This window comes from Kogia breviceps, chromosome 12, assembly GCF_026419965.1.
Source record: "Kogia breviceps isolate mKogBre1 chromosome 12, mKogBre1 haplotype 1, whole genome shotgun sequence".
Lineage (NCBI taxonomy): Eukaryota > Metazoa > Chordata > Mammalia > Artiodactyla > Physeteridae > Kogia > Kogia breviceps.
The window spans coordinates 97,797,133-97,813,872 of NC_081321.1; the positions used below are offsets into that span (position 1 = coordinate 97,797,133).

General features: G+C 58.5%; 1 protein-coding gene across 1 annotated transcript in view; it reads right to left on the reverse strand.

Moving 5' to 3' along the window:
* SULT4A1 (sulfotransferase family 4A member 1) overlaps nucleotides 1-16,069 on the reverse strand; it is a 31,018-nt gene extending 14,949 nt beyond the window's left edge. The window contains exon 1 of the mRNA XM_059080949.2: nucleotides 15,819-16,069. Coding sequence (XP_058936932.1) covers nucleotides 15,819-15,987 — 169 coding nt within the window. The 5' untranslated portion in view covers nucleotides 15,988-16,069. The remainder of the gene's footprint in view (nucleotides 1-15,818) is intronic.
* Between the last annotated feature and the right edge of the window lie 671 nt (nucleotides 16,070-16,740).

The window sequence follows — 16,740 nt, forward strand, 5'->3', positions numbered from 1 at the left end:
CACGCTCCCCCGGGGCCTCGAGCAGCCCCAGCCCAAAGGCCAGCTCCACGCTGACCCCCGCACGCACCGGCCCACGTGGAACCTGCCGCCAGCGCCCCGCCAGACCAGGTGCCCCTGCCTCCTGCCCCGCCAAAGCCCGCCTCGCCCACCTACCATCAAGGTGAGCGCAGAGCCGACCCTTCCATCGGGGGCGCTGCTGGAAGCCCCGCAGCCCTCTGCCCTGCTCACCCTCCTTTCAGTCCAACAAAAGCAGCCAGGACCACCCGGCCCTCCCAGCAGGGACCTACGAGGGCAGAGCAAGGTCTTCAAGTTGGCCTGCAGGCCGGCCGGCCACACCCCGCGCCCCATGCCCGGCGCCTCTCCACCGGCCTCTCTCCCTTCCCGGAGCTCCTGGCGGCCTCCCGGCTGCTCCCGTGCCCGGAGCCCTTTCCTCACTCCCTCGGGTCCTTCAGGTGTGAGCGCTCCCGACCGGCCACGTGACGGGCACCCTTCGCCCTCTGCCCCGGGCCCCACTGCAGCGACAGTCCGGGAACAGCCCGCACGGTCCCACCCCGCCGCCCTCCACAGGGCACGGGCGGTTTTGTGTGGCTCTTTGCCAGGAGAGCCAGCACACGGCCAGGCTCAGTTCACCTTTTCCGAATATGCACGAACAAACCCTGGGTTTGTTCAGGGGGGTGCGTCAATCGAGGAAGGCTTCTTGAGGAGACAGCTTTGGAGCAAAGGCCTTGAAGGACGAAACTGGTGTGACGGCTCTTCAGTCAGAAAGAACTTCTGTCCATCAACCACAGGACCCTCACACCAACCTGTGAGGTGGGGACCACCCCCCCCATTTACAGACGAGGCTCCCGAGGCCTAACTGTGCCCGAGGTTACAGAGCCGCCGTGTGGCTCCCGCCTGCCCGCTCCTCCTGGTGAGGCCCGTGCACCCGGCGGCTCAGGGCAGCTGCGCTGGGCAGGCCCGTGCGCCGAGAAATACGACCGTGCGCGGTTGCCACCAAAACAGGCCTCTCCCAGGGAGGTCTTCAGGACGCCCACCCCTGCAGCCCCTACACGCAACGGCCCGGACAGACCTCGTCGGTATGTCTTACATCGGCATCGACACGTCAGTTCCACGGGCTCCCTCCGCGCCTCCGTTAAATACCTGCACCGGAAGACCGGCCTCGTTAGAGCCCCCGGGAGGCGCTCTGCCCGCGAGGCTGCACACGGCGCAGGGCGGGTCTACAAGCACCCCCAGCGTGGACAAGAGTTCCAGGTTCCAGTGCAAGGTCACAGCGCTGGAAAGGGGAGAGCTACCCCGGAGGGGGAGCCCACGTCCCCACCCCCCTACGCGGCCTCCCCAGCACCCCCGGGGGAGGGGGGACGGCTGGACGGTCTTGTGTGAGGCCCGTCACGCCGCTGCGGCAGGACGCTGGGGGCCTCCCCTCCCGCTGTGTGGGCGAAGCAGGGCCTCAGCCCCCACCCCACCATCCCCCTGCGTCCGAAGCCCCCGGGGAGAGGCGCCCGGGAGGCCGGCCCGCCGCCCAGCAAGTCCGCGGTAAGGCGGAGCACAGCCAGGCTTTCAACCCGGGAGCGCTCAGCGCTGGCCGGGTGGGTGGGACCGCCTGGCAGGGCGTAACACGAGCCACGCGCTTTCCAGCAGCTCGCTTTCAACTCAACAGACGTGACGCAATCCCTCACGGACGTGCTTCTGCTGACAGCAGTGAAATCTCTCCCGGCTGGCACCTCAGCGTCGGCAGTGACTCTGACACCGGACCTCTGAGGCCAAGACCCGTAGGAAACCACTGGGGCTCCGGGCGGAACTCCCCAGGGATCCAGAATCCAGTCTGACCTGCCACAGGGCTCGGGTGGAGCCCATCAAAATTCCCGCCAGAACTCTGGGGACAAGGGGACCAGCCCTCTAGGGCCAGAACCAAGCAGAACTGACCCCCCCAATCACCAGGACAAGGGGACCAGCACCCTTTGAAATTCTTTTTTTTATTATTATTATTTATTTTCAGCTGCGTTGGGTCTTCGTTGCTGCACACGGGCTTTCTCTAGTTGTGGCGAGCGGGGGCCACTCTTCTTTGCGGTGCGTGGGCTTCTCATTGCGGTGGCTTCTCTCGTCGCGGAGCACGGGCTCTAGGGTGCGCAGGATTCAGTAGTTGTGACACGAGGGCTCAGTAGTTGTGGCTCGTGGGCTCTAGAGCGCAGGCTCAGTAGTTGTGGCACACGGGCTTAGTTGCTCCGCGGCATGTGGGAAGATGGGATCTTCCCGGAGCAGGGCTCGAACCCGTGTCCCCTGCATTGGGAGGCGGATTCTTAACCACTGGCCACCAGGGAAGTCCTGGAATTCTTTTAATTTCACTTTTATTATTTACCAAAGTCACACATGTACCTGCTTTAAAAGTCAAAAGACTCCGAACAGAAAATACAGTTCCCCTCCCCACGCGACTCCCACATCCAGAGCAAACCCTTGCTGATTCTTCTCTTACCCTCAGGTTTCGGACATGCTTACATCATTGTTTCACGATCTGTCTGTTTTGATGGGCTACTGATTTCCGACTGAGCAAGACGACGACCCAGCCACGTTCCCTGCTGCAGGCTTCCCTCCCCCGACACGGTCCCGGGACAATTTTCAGTCTAATTCAAAGTACACCATGAAGTGATTACACCACCTTTTTTACACAAGATTTTGTGTTTCCTTCGCTCGCTTGCTTACTGTTCTATGCACCTATTAACAATTCCTTCCCCAGCTCTGTGGCAAACCCTCTCCATAGGGCCAAATGCAGGAGGCATGCTCTGATCCCATTATCTCCTGGGGTGGTGCCCCTGCCCCTCGGCGCCCCGCGACTGTCTTCCTGCAATCTCCCTCGGGCTGGACGGACCGTGTCCTTGCCCCGCATGCCCTCGCTGGTGTCCGTGCACACGGTGGCAGAGTCCACCCCAGCTGCCTCCTGACCGCGACAGCTGTATGGGACGGCATGTGACTACAAGCGCCTGTTTCCGCCTCGCTCGGGACCGGCAGTTGGGCTGGGTATGGAATTCCAGGCTGGGGACCACGTCCCCTCGGAACCCTGAACACACTGTTCCCGTCGTCCAGCTGCCAATGCTATGTCGAGAACGCTGAGGTCCTCCGTTCCTAGGCCGTTCTTATCTCGGGAAGCTTTGCAATCTTCTCTGTATCTCAGGTTTGAAATGTCACAGTTAAGTGCTTCAGCAGGGTCTCTTACTCAATCACGGTGCCTGGGGGCACATTCAGACACAAGGGGAGTCTTTAACTCCCTCCCGGAGTCCTAGAAATCCTGGTTCCAATAACTTTCTCTCTCCCATTCTCCCTCTTCTCTCCTTCTGCAACTCTGAGATCCTCCACTTTTTCTTATCTTTTTGCTCCCATCTGTCATCAATTTGTAAAAATGTTTGTTCTGCTTCCTGGGATATTTCCTCTGCTTGACCACCCAAACCTCACAACTGAGTTTTAAAAATGTCAACTACAATACGTGTCTTCACTCTCTGACGATATTACAGAGTCAGGAGTGCAGGTGGTAAGACTTCCCTGGTAGCACAGTGGTTAAGAATCCACCTGCCAATGCAGGGGACGTGAGTTCGAGCCCTGGTCTGGAAAGATGCCACATGCCACGGAGCAACTAAGCCTGTGCACCACAACTACTGAGCCTGCACTCTAGAGCCCACAAGCCACAACTACTGAGCCCGTGTGCCGCAACTACTGAAACTCACACGCCTAGAGCCCGTGCTCGGCAACAAGAAGCCACCACAATGAGAAGCCTGCACACCGCAATGAAGAGTAGCCCTCGCTCGCCGCAACTAGAGAAAGCCCATGCGCAGCAACCAAGACCCAACGCACCAAATAAATTAATTAATTTTTTAAAAAATCAATCATAGTCCTATATACCAGGGATATGCAACTAGAAGCAGAATTTTTTAAAAAAAAGGAGTGCAGGTGGTGTTTTGTTTTTTAGCTTTTCTTCTGCTCTGTACATTGTCTTTGATTCCTCCAAGCTCCTTTTGCTGCTTTTTGTTTTGTTCTGTTTTTGCAGGTCTCTGTCCTTCACGTTGGAGACGTTAAGATCTGAAGACCTTGAGTCCACCCACAGGTAAGAACGAGCCACTGGACACAGCCACCTGTGTCCAGGCTTGTCCAGGACAAGGCTTGTTGACTGTAGGGCTTCATGTCTCTGTAAACACAGCCCCGCCTGGGTGCCCTCACAGCTGAGATGGGAGATGCCCACATGCAAGTATTTGTAAGTCTTTTCTTTGGGGTCAGTTTCTCCAGAGAAAATGCCTCCACTATATGCCCTGGGGGACCACAGGCATCCCAGAAGCCAAGGAAGGGAGGGCGCTGGGAACCTCCCTTTCTAGCGTGTAGCTTTCATTCGACCCCCATTTCCAATTCAGCACTGTACCCCAGCCTGTAGCTCTGCGTGGCATCCCCAAGCCCACAGCTTCTCTGGATCAACTTACCCCAAAGAAACCCGTCCTTGCAACAGCTGCCTGCTCTCAGCCTCCCCGTATCACAGCGGCCACCCTGAGGGGCCAGCTGCATGATTCCTGGGGCCCTGCGGCGAAGGGGTTCACGTGCCGGCTGCCCTCCCCTCTGCTGGCATTAGGTTCTCTACCTGCTAAGTCAGCTAACACTGAGCCACTACACCTGAGCTTCCAAATACCACAGTCACCACCTCTCCTCCTCCCTGGGAGGAGGGCCTCAGAGCTTCCTACTCCTCGATCGTCACGTAGTGAGGTTTGAAGGGGAAGCAGCGATGAGCAGGCGTGCTCAAGTCTGCCCCACGGGCACTCTGCAGGCACCGGACACCAAGGTGTCACAGCCGGGGTCAGTCCAGCTCCCTCAGAAACAGCACCAGCTGCGCACCTGAAGCTGCAGCCCACGGAGCCGCCAAACCAGCCGGGCCTGGGGTCCTGCAGGCCCCTCACCAGGGGTGGGACGTGCTAACCCAGCAGACACTGAGAAGGCCTCCAGGACACTGCCTTGGAAAGGAGGGAGCAAAGGGAGCCGCTCTCCTTGAGCACCTCCCCGTCCTGGGAACATTCACATGGGCTGTCTGAGCTCCCGTGTCAGGCTGCAAGTGGATGGGAACCAGGACAAGAGGCCCTCGCTGGCCCACACGGGGTGCCCTGCAGCCCCCAGGGACAGCAGAGGACAGTGCTCAGCGCCCCAGGTGCTGTGCCAGGAGCTCACACGGCCCCTTCCCCATCTGAGCCACACAGGCCACCCAGCGGCCCTGCCACCACGCCTCACACACGACAAAGCAGACTTGGAGGCGAACTGCCTGGGGCCACAGACGCGAGTGGGCCGTGAACCCAGGACCCAGAACAGTCTCACTCCAGAACCAGAGTGCTTCGACACACCACACCACACGCACGTGCACACACCACGCCCACGTGCCCCCCACACACGTACACACGCACGTACACACGCACACGCACACACACCCCACACACGGCTCACAAAGCAAGTGGGCAGCAAAGCCAAGGCCACAAGCCACACGGTCTCATTTCCAGGCTGAAGCTCTAACCTCAGACCCCACCACTTCCCCCCAGCTGGGGATGGAGCAAGGGTGAGACAGAGGGAGGAGGGGCTGGACCCTGGAAAGGGAGCCTGGCCTGTGCTCTGGGCCCTGCTGGACACAGAGGGGAAACAGACATGGCCACTGGGTGTGACTGTCCCTCCCGTGGGACGATGTCAGTTGCTGTGACACAGCTGGACCGACAGCCAGGTGGCGAGGCTGCCCATCTCCAGACAGCCCTGGCTGCCACAGTCCCTGCTGCTGAGGCCTGGCAGTCTGCGGCCCACATTCCCAGCCCTGCTCTGCAGCGACCGTGGGGGCCTGACGCAGTCACCAGGCTCCAGCCTTCAGTTTCCTTAGGGTGAAATTCTCCCGGGCCTTGAGCTCTCGGCTTCCTGGGTTCAGAGACGCGGACACACACTCAGGACCTCGCACACAGCCCCCTACTGAGATGCTGCCGACCCCTCAGGCAGAGCGGCCGGCTCCCCCAGGAGGGAGAGGCCCCACCTCCAGGAGGGTCTGGGAAAGTCTGGGAAGGCTCCTCTTAAACAGCAGCATTCGACCTGGGACCCGAAGGACAGGAGCACGGACCAGCGAGACGTAGCGCATCAGGGAGGGGCTGGGGGTACAGCAGTAGGGGTCCCAGTTCTCCATCCCGCCCCATCCATACTGTCTGCCCTGCGACTTCACAGCCCCTCCCAGAAAAGGGTCCCCATGATGGCGGGCACGGCAGGGGCTGGCCGTAGCCAACGCAGGGAAGCGAAGGCACAGAGCTTTGCACGTTCCCACTTGCTCTTCCGTGCTTCCAGCACTGCCAAGGGAAGGACGTTCCCAGGCTAGCCTCCTGGTCCAGGGACACCTGAGTGAGAACTGCCCCAGCCACGACCAGCCTGCCGCTGGGCCCCCAGGCAGCCCCCAGATGCACGGGCTGAGATCAGGACGGCGGACCCTGGGCTACAGTAATAACCGCTGTCTTTAGATGCCGAATCTGGCGGTCTCTTACGCAGCCACAGGCAGAAAATGCTCCAGGTGGAGCCGGAATGAAAGAGAAGCAATGAAAATAAGGGCTAGCAGCGTATCAGGGCTTTCCACGCCCATCATCATGTCCGGTCCACAGCCCAGCGGGACGTCACCCATCTGCAAAGGAGCGCACCGAGATTCAGGAAGGCTGAGCACCTCGCCCCAAACCGGATTCGGGCCTAGGTTGCTACAGCGCCTCCTCCAGCAGACCCCGTCAGCGCCCGCCGCCCCACCTCCACGCCCTGGAGCGCGGGGGGCAGACCCCGCACGAGGCGCTCCTGCACCCGCTCTCCCTGGGCCCCAAGCACCCTCCACTGCTGGGGAGCGGGAGCCGATGGGCGAGGCCCGGCCCCCATCTCTTTAGGGAGACCCCCGTGCTGTGCACATCCGTCTCCCGAGGGCACCGCGCCTGGCTTCCTCTTTGCCGCGCCTCCTGAGACCACCTCCCACCTCACTTCTGCACGCCGAGCCTCTAGCCTCACTTCCAGGTCTCCAGGCCCCAGGCTCATCCCTCCTTGTGCCGGGCCTCGCCCCCCCCACCATGGGGGAGGCAAAACCACCAACGGCAAGACCACGTGGGCACGAGCTTCAAGGGGCCACATCTGAAATCCCGGCTCCGCTGCTTCCTGAGGCCTGGACCCCAGGAAGACTCAGCCCGTGCCAGCAGGGCTGCCCACCGCACCCCAGGGGAGGACCGCCCACGGATCAAACGCCAGGACCCACGTGCTGGGGCCCCGGAGCCAGCCCCCGTGGGCTCTGCCCCCAGGACCCGGGCCCGCTTCTCCTCGGGCCTCAGTTCCTCACCTGATAAGGGACATCTCTGGCCGTGAAGCTCTGAGGACGACAAGACCCCCCCGCCCGCATCCCCGGCACAGAGACGGGCCACCCTCTCAGCTCCTGGAGGCTTGAGAAGGATCAATGCAGACTTGAGCATCTGTGCCATCGCCCAGACCACGGCCTGCCGCTGGTGGGAGTGGAGGGCCCAGGGGACCCTGGCTCATCCCAGGCTGAGCTGAGCCTCACGAGAGCCACCTGGAAGCCCAAGCCTCTCTGGCTCTCCAGCCCCTCTAGAAATGACTTGTTTAGCTTCCGGAAAACCCCAGGAAGACTGCAAAGCATGTTTCGGGGGGGCTTCTGCCTCCTGACGGCCCCTGCACTTGCCCTAACGTGCTCCAGAAGCCCCAGCTGGGTCCCCGCCCCCTGCTAACAGCAGAGAATCACTCTGTCCAGACCCTGTCCGACAGGGTGCGGAAGCTGCAGACATGCCCACCGCCTCACCTGACCATCGGGACAACAGGAAGCAGCGCTGCTGCAGAAAGGGTGCAGAGAGCTGGGAGGAGCATGGCCCGACACTAACCAGCAAAGGCCACATAAGCTACCAGACACCCGCCTGACTCAAGTCCATCAGAGAGCTGAAGCTGCAGGGCAGCCAAGAGGCTGGAATCCCAGGAGGACAGGCCAGGAGGAAGAGAAGCCAGGCACCACGCACACAGGAAAGAAGAATCCAGGTGGAATTTCCACAAAGTGCAAATGCTGACTGCAGGCTTGCAGAGCAAGAGACACAAGGAGAGAGCTGGCATCAAGCAGACTCTCTTCTGCAGACCTACTACGTGCTCGTGAGAAAGACGAGGGGTGGCAGGGTGGAGACGGTGTTCCTCACCATCATGGCTGCAGGAAAAGGAAAGAAACCTGCTGGGACTCTTCTCCTCTATGGGAAGAATGCATTAAGCCACAGGGGGAGGGGCAGCAAAACCTGTTACCCCCCCAGGGCGCTGGTGAAGACCCAACACGGCTGGAGACTGGGTGAAAGAAAAGAACTCTGCCCCTGTGGGAGAGGTAGGAGCTTGCCCCTGGGCTCTGAGACCCCCCAAATGCTGAAAGAGGAATGTGAAACTCTTTCCCGCACAAGACCCACCATCAAGGCAGAGCTGGCTGCCACTAAGGGTCATCACTGAGAAAGTCCTACCAAGACCCAGGAACCCAGAGTCTGCCTAAGGCTGCAGCTGGACCAGGTGACAGAGGACCTCCCCCTCAAAACCTTCCCCTCTCAGCCAGCAACAGAGCAGCAAGTAACAGCAGTCCACACCTGAGGTAGGGGACAGGGTGTGGGGAGAAACCCCTCTAAGACTCAGACCAAAAGCTGAGGGTAGGGCAGAAACACAGAGGAAAGACCCTCTGGAAACTCAGCTTCCCAAGTGAAGCACAAGGTGATGCTATAGGAATTAAAACCAGTCATCACTCAAGTGTCCAGAGGGACAACAGAGCCCAAACACAGCCCTACTCCTACCAGACTGACTCACCACCTACACTAATGGCAAGAAAAGCCAGGCCCATTTCCAAGCATAAATACAACTGACTCCAATTTCTAATGTGGGCACACTGTGTCCAGCATTCAATCAAAAAGTATTACACATTAAGAAAACGAAAGAAGAAAAACTATATATATATATATATATATATATATATATATATATATATATATATATATATCCCAGTCAAGAGACAAAACAGTCAACAGAATCAGACTTTAAAATTAATCTGATTCAAATGTTAAAGGATTTCATGGAGAAGGTGGACAAAATGCATAAACAGATGAATATTTCAGCAGAGAGATGGAAGCTATCGAAACAATGAGATACTAGAGAAAAAGTAAAAACACAATAACACTGAATAAAATAAACACAATAACAATGAATGCTTTCAGTGAGCTCATCAGTAGACCTGACACAGTGGAAGAATCAGTTAACACATTACTGACCAGGGGATTTTTACAGAAACTAACATCTGTGGCCATAATACATCTCTGGTCAAAAATGTGTTGACCTGAAGATTGTTCAACAGAAATTAGCCAAGCTGAAACACAAGGAGAAAAAAAGCATGAAAAAATAGAATATACAAGAGCTACAGGATAGTATCAAACAATCTAATACATGTGTAACTGGAATCTCAAAAGAAGAGAAGACAGAAGAAATATTCGTACGGATAATGGCCGAGAATTCATTCAAAATAAGGAAAAGCATCAAACCATAGATCCAAGAAGCTCAGAGAACCCCAAGCAGAATAAGCATCCCCCTCCCTGAAAAAATACATACCTAGACACATAATATTCAAGCACTGAAAATCAAAGATAAAGAGAAAATCTTGAAGGCAACCGCGGGGGGGGGGGGGTCCATTCCAAAAGGAACAAAGAATCACAGCTGACTTTTCAACAGAAGCGATGCAAGCCAGGAGACAATGGAGTGGCAGCTCTAAAGCGCTGAAAGATAGGAGGGAGGCACCGGACGATACTCAGTCCCACACTGAACAGATGAGAGGAGTTTGAAAACGGGAAGTCCTCATCAGGTAATCAGAGGGAAGGGAAAGGAGAGGAAGGGAGGGGAGGGGAAGAGCACACCGGACAGAGGGAGAAAGACTGGAGGGAAGAAAGAAGCAGGCGTGTTCAGACGGTCTTATGTGGCTGGTGAGAAAGGGGGCAGAACAGGTGAAATCAGACCACGAGACGATGGGCTCCAGAGCGGAGTTTACCGTTGACTGAAGGCAGTGGGGAGTCAGTGAAGAGGTCTAACGAGAGACTGCCCGAGGTCAGGTTTGTGTTTCTAAGAGGTCACTTTTGCCACGCAATAGTCCAGGTGAGAGAGGAAGAGTCCCAAGCCTGTCTCAAGGGCTGAGCGGGTAGACGGATCTGAGAGCTTACTGGGTGCAGCAGCCACAGAAGCAAGTAACAAAGTACATGTGGGGGCGGTGGGAGAGTGCAGGGAAGTCGTCACTGTCTAGGAGGAATGAGAAATGAGAAGCCCGGATGAGACCCTGGAGCTCAGAGTGGGGCTGGGGGTCTCTTCCTATTCCACTGGTATCAGAAAGATGCTCCTCCCAGAGGCCCTGCTCCTTTCTGCAGAATCCTGTGGGTGCCTCTCGAGGCTCTCACTCCCAAGCCCCATACAGTGATGAGAAGACTGTTCCCCCGGCCGACCCAGGCACTTGGACTTGCCACCTCCTTCCCCAATCCCAAGCCCCCTTCATTATGTGCAAACATAATGAGTAAGAGCAAAGCGGGGGAAGAGGGAGGAGGAAGGGAGGGTGGAGAGCGGAGAGGAAGTCGACAGTTACCCTGGACAAAACCTCCTGGTCCATCTTCAGGCCTCTGCACGCTCTCCCGGGAGGCAGGGGACTAAGTGCTGGGTTGGGGAGCACTCATCACCCTGTGCAGCTGGAAGGGAGGGACAGTCACCCTGACCTTGGCACAAACGTGAGCTCAGGGGGGGTGACAAGTCCCTCCCCGAAATCTGGCAGCCTGCTTCCCGATCCGCATTTGAGACCAGTCTCCCCCCCAGACTGTGGGAAAGTGCAACGCGATAACCGTGTGTGTGAAAACCCGGGGAGCGCCTGGCACAGAGAGGGTGCTGGGTACGCGCCGGTCCCCACCCCCGCTGTCCCGCTGCCACCTCTTCCTGTGGCTGCTTCCTCTCCACCGTCTACAAGGGAAAACTGTACACTCACGTGCTGATACCGCCCTTTCCCCTCACTGGGCCTGTTTCTATCCAAAAAAGGAAACAATCACAAGAACACGGGACTGCTCGGAGGCTCAAGCAAGGTAGAGAGAGTAGCTGTAACTGGTAATCCCAGCTGCGCTCACGTCCAGCCCCTGCCCACCTCCCCCACCTGCTCCACGCAGCCCCCCAGCGACCCTCCTCCTCCTCTGAGCTCTCCTTCTAGGGCCCCCGACCTGGCCCTGAGAATGACCACCCTGGCCTGTCAGAGAGCTTTCGGCATCAGGGGCCTGGCTGCCCAGTATTTCCGCAAGCTCCTTGAGGACAGCGTCGCCTCATTCATGACACTTCCCGAGCCCCCCTCTCCTGGGCATGGTGACACACAAAGTCAAAGAAAACGAAGAGCTCATCCAGCCTGGGGCCGGTGGGCCTCCCCGCCACAGGGTGTCCTAACATTTAAGACTCACATGAACCCATCGGGCCCACCCCTCTCGTATTTCATGAGCGATCTGCAGTGGTACAGTGACAGGGCTGGAGCTGGGGTCCGGTGCTCCCCCCTCCCCAGCCGTGATGCACTGCTTCCCTCCTCAGCACAGACAGGAGAACGAGGACGCACTTAAGGCAGGTGGGAACCAAAAGGAAAAGAAAGTCAGGAGGTGGGCGCTCCGGCCGAGCCACGGAGCGTGCTCCAGAGCCGGCCTCCGCGACCGTGGGGACCCCGGGGACAGGCACGAGACGTCTCCCAGACACAGCCGGGTTCAACACTCAACATCCTGGGACCAAAGAGGCTGTACGAACGAAGGACGACCGACAGGAGACGCTGAGGGTCCTCCTCAAGGCACAACGGGCTCCCACTGCTGGCACCACGGTGCGAACCAGCGCCGCCCACACAACTTCCGTGGCGGTGCAAACGGCTGCCGTCCACGCTGTGCAACACGAGGGCCGCGAGCCGCTGTGGCTCCTGAGAGCGTGAAATGGGGCGACTGCCACTGGGGGGCGGAATCTCCAATTTTATTTCATTTCAATTCATTAAATTTCAATACCCACCTGTGTCTAGAGGCTCCTGTGTCAGACAGCACAGTCCTAACCTGTCACCTGAGCCCAAACGTCAGAAACACAAAAAAGTGCTAGAAGTAGTGGAGTGCTGTGGGAAGAAAGCAGGGTCCACTTACTCCTACCTTTACCGCCAGACGTCCCCTGCCCTGTGAACCCCAGTTCCCCACCAGAGCAGGCAGGGTGGACAAGGATGCTGGGGCCACCTGCAAGTTCACTAAGACCTCCTAGACTTGGGCACCGGAAAGCCAAGGGGCCCCGCGGTCCCCTGCAGGGCAAGGGAAGGGGCCTCTGCTAGTCCTGCCTACTCGGCCCAGTCCCAGCACCAGCCACCCTGTAGCTGCCTGTCCCCCAGCGGACTGAGCGCTCACTGAGGACAGGCGCCCGACGGGACTCTTCTCTGCACCCTCCGCAACCTAGGAAAGCGTCTGGGTACCGCGGGTGCTCAGGGAGTGAAAGCTGGCATCCACAGCACGAGGCTTTCCTGTGCTTACGGTGCCTCCGGGACGGGAAGGAGCCCTCGCCCCTCGTCTCACTCATCCTCACAGCCACCCGGCAAGGCGCTGAGGTGGCCTCTCCTACCCCCGAGGAAGGCCCAGCTCAGAGCCGTGATGCCATCTGTCCGGGGCCATCCAGCAGGTACGCAGCACAGCTGTGTTCAAACCCAGCCCTTCCAGCTCCAAAGCCAGGCTCTTAATATCTAAGCACCAGTGCCTCTTACAAATCCACTCCTGGTGGGGAGGAGAAGGGGGGAGGGGGGGGGACGGGAAGGGAAAGGAAACGTGAACTGGGCCACCTGAAGTTCATGTGACTCAGAGCAGTGACAAAAACCCTAAAATCCCAAAGTGTCCTGAGACTTCCATCGCAAAGCACACAAGAGAAGGTGGGAGCCTCCTCCGCCTTGAGGCCTGAGTCTGGCTGCCCTCCTCTGGAGGGGAAGGGGCAAGGCTGGCTGCGGACCAGGGGACCTGACTAGACTGACTGTCCTTCGGCAGCTGTGTGACTCTGAGCACGTTCCTGCCTTCTCTGAGCCTCTGGATTAACATGGCAGAGCGCCTGGCACACGGGACTCGCCAAGGGGCCGCTTCATGGTTCCTAGGGCATCCCAGGTCCCGTGGCAAAGAGCGAATGGCCTGTGTTCAAAGTAACAGTCCCCCCAAGGATCCCAGAGCCAGAGTCGCCTCTGCAGCTCGGCAGTGTATGATGTGGATTTCACAGCAGGGGAAACGGGGGCTCAGGATCACCCAGGGGCAACGACTTGGGAGAACCCAGCTCCCACCCCCCACACTGCTCCTCCTGCGACATCAGCTGCCACTGGAGGTGACTTCCAGGGCCCTCCCCCTCTGGGTGAGAGAAAACCTTTCGGGCGGCTGTTTGGGACCAGTTCTTCAGTCCCCTTCGTGATCATTTCGGGCAATGAACTTTACAGGCAGTGTGCGCCGGGGGACGGGGGCTCTTCAGCAGCACTGGTTTCAGCTAGCGCGGGTCATCCTTCCTGAGAAAACTCCTCACCTGTCCTGTCACCATCCCACAGACTGGGTGAGAAGGATGGACTGGGCCAAGGTCGAGAACCAGGAAGAAAGCAAAAAAGGAACAGGAGATACCGGCCTACACAAAACCCAAGACTCTGCTTCTCCTTTACTCCTGGGCTCGTGGTCAGCTCAAAGAAGCCTCATACCGGGCACGAGAGCTTGAGCACGTCATTTCACCTCCCAGAGCCTCCATGCCCGACCTGTGAAAGGGGAGGCCACCTCTGATCAGAGAGCCCTGAAGGGACTTGGCTGTGACGATGAACACACACTGAGCAACAAAGCTCGGCAGGTGCTCAGCTGCGCAGTTACTAGTGCCATTGGCTCCTGGCTTCCACATAGTTCTAACAAGGGAGCCTCCCGGTTGCCCAGCCCTCAGGTAGAAGATAAAAGATAAAAGGAGCAGGCAGGGGACAGACGGACAAACAACGAGGGCCTGGAAAGGCCATAAGGTCTGTGGAAAAAAATGTTGACGTTTTAAAAAGGAGGCTCTCGAGGGCTCTCTGCAAAGGGACCCCACACAAGGATCTCTGGCCACCATTGGATTCTCCATCAGCAAAAGAAAGAGCCACATGTTTACTCTCCTTGTGAAAAACTCTACGATATGTTTTTGTGTGTCTCTGAAAGATGCAAGTTACATACAAGAGGTGAGTTTTGGTTACCTAGAAAACTTCCTTAAACCTACACCTCATTCCCCATCGAGGTGCCCAGAAAGAACCCCAGCAGGCCCCCAGTACAGGGCCCCTCTAAAGGATCCCCCAGAAGCCCCAAGTACATGCTTTTCAACTGAGCTCTAAGCCTGGTCCTCCCCCAGCCTGCCAGCTACCTAACTTCTCACCCTCCATCTTCTTGCCATGAAATGGAGGGAGAACACAGAACCACAACTGCTCATCCGCTACTCCCAAATCCTTAAGGGCACCCCAAACCAAATTTTTCACAATTCATATGGAGGCAAACCCTGCCCTAAACTGACATGAGACAATTTTTAGTCTTTATTGATCCTACTTAACATGAGGGTCCAAAGTACAGCTCCACCACACCCAGCTGGGGTGGGGGGAGGTCTTACATGTAGGAACGGTGTCTGTGCCTCTAAAATCTGACCAATTCTGAATCCCCATACCTCCTTCCTTTCCTTCTTCCCGAGGATGGCTCAGCAGCACCTCCAGACTTTTCCCCACCCTCCACTGACAGCCCCTTCTCCAACCTTCCTCGGAGGACAGGGCCTACTCCTCGGGTGTCCGGGACCCTGCACAGCTGGGGCAGCCAAGTGTACAGCTCTTCCAGCAACCCACCACCCTGCTCCTCCAACACCACTTCCAGGCTGCCACCCTCCACACCAGGCGTCAGACGCACTGCACTGTCTGGATTCACGCGTCTCCCTGCCTCTCCAATTCAGCGACAGCAATCGAAACCCACAGGAACGTTCAAACAGGAAAGCTGCTTCTTTTCCCTACAAACCTCAGAAGGCGGTACACGGTAATCTCTTATATCAGGTCCTGGGCACAGACCAGCCTGGCTTTAAATCTCCGCTCGGCCACTCATCAGCTGTGTGACCTTGGGCAAGCAACTTCCCCTCTCTGAGCCTTAGTGCCTAGACATAAAAGTGGGGATGATCACTTCTACCTTACACGGTTGTCATGCAAATGACATCAGTTAATGCTAGGAAATGTGAATGCCCTGGGTCCTGCCCGACACCACGGTGATGGAGGCGACCCTGAAACAGGGAAACACACCAGGCACGCATTCCGGGCACGGCCAGTCCCATCCCCCACCCGGTGCCCACGCAGGAAATGAGGGACGCACACAGCCCTGATGCCCGTTTTATCCCCTTCCTCAGATCACCACCAGGACTCTGCACTCATCAAAGGCTGAACAGGGCCCAGGAACAGAGAGGTTAAGTGACAGTCCAAGGTCACACAGCCAGCTGGACAACGGGAGGGGAAGCAGGGAAGGGTAGTGGGCCTGGGCCTAGCCTCCTGGCAGCTCCTGCCAAACTGGCTCCATCCCCACGGGACGCTAGCTGGCCATGGACACCGGGGCCCACCTCCGAAGACTGGTTTCCCCAAACGCGGGCCGACCACCCCCCACCCCGCCCGGTCGGGTTCTGGGCACCGCGCCCTCGCCCTCCGCCCCCGACGGGAAGCCCCCGGCGCTGGCGCATCGTCTACGCCGGCGCGACGCAGAGCCGGGCGGGGTCTGCCCGGGGCTCACCGGACTTGGGGTAGGTGACGATCCACACGTCGCTGGGCCGCACCGGGAAGTTGGCGATCTCCTCCATCTTCCCGCGGCAGAAGGGCGGTAGCCGCACGCCGTGGAACTCGAAGTACTTGCTCTCGAACTCGCCCGGCGTGCTGGGGGTCTCGGCCTCGCTCTCCGCCATGCCGCCGCCGCCACCGCCCGGCCCCGCAGCCGCGCCGCCCGCTCCCAGCCCGCGCCCCTCACCCGCGCCCGCGCCTGCCACCCTCAGCCGCCGCGCGGCGCTCTGCAGGCGTGACGTCACGGCGCCGCCCGGCCCGCGCCCCGCCCCAACCGGCGCTGGCGAAGGCACTCTGTGGCCGTGACGTCACGACGCCGCGGCGCCCGAGCCGGCGTGGAAGCTGCGCTCCGCGGGTATGACGTCATGGCCCCGCCCGACGCGCGCCGGCTGCCCTCCGCAGACTTGCGGTAGTGGGGCCTCCGGGCCCGACCCGCCCCACACCCGGCAGCAGCCACCCACCCGCCCCGAGGGCCGACCAAGACCTCTGTCCGCGGTCCTCCTCCCAGCCCTCCGTCCGCATCACCTCCATCACGCGTACGTTCACCAACATAGTGACTCCGTCATTCAGCAAGCGTTCAACACAGAAATACTCCAGCTAGAAGTGACCTTAAAGATTAATTCATTTATTCAACAAATATTTAGGGAACATCCGATCTGTACCAGACTGTGGTCGAGGTTCCCGACCAGTGAGACTGGCAAAAGCCTAGCCCTCTTGGAGCTTACATTTGTGAACAACCGAGATAATTTCAGATCGTAATGGGAGCTGTGAATAACATGCTTCACAATATCCTGAGGGCAGAAAGGGGGCTGTTAATTGCAGATTCCCAGGGCCAAGCCGCAGACCTCGGGATATCCAAGGCTCTTGGGATAATGCCC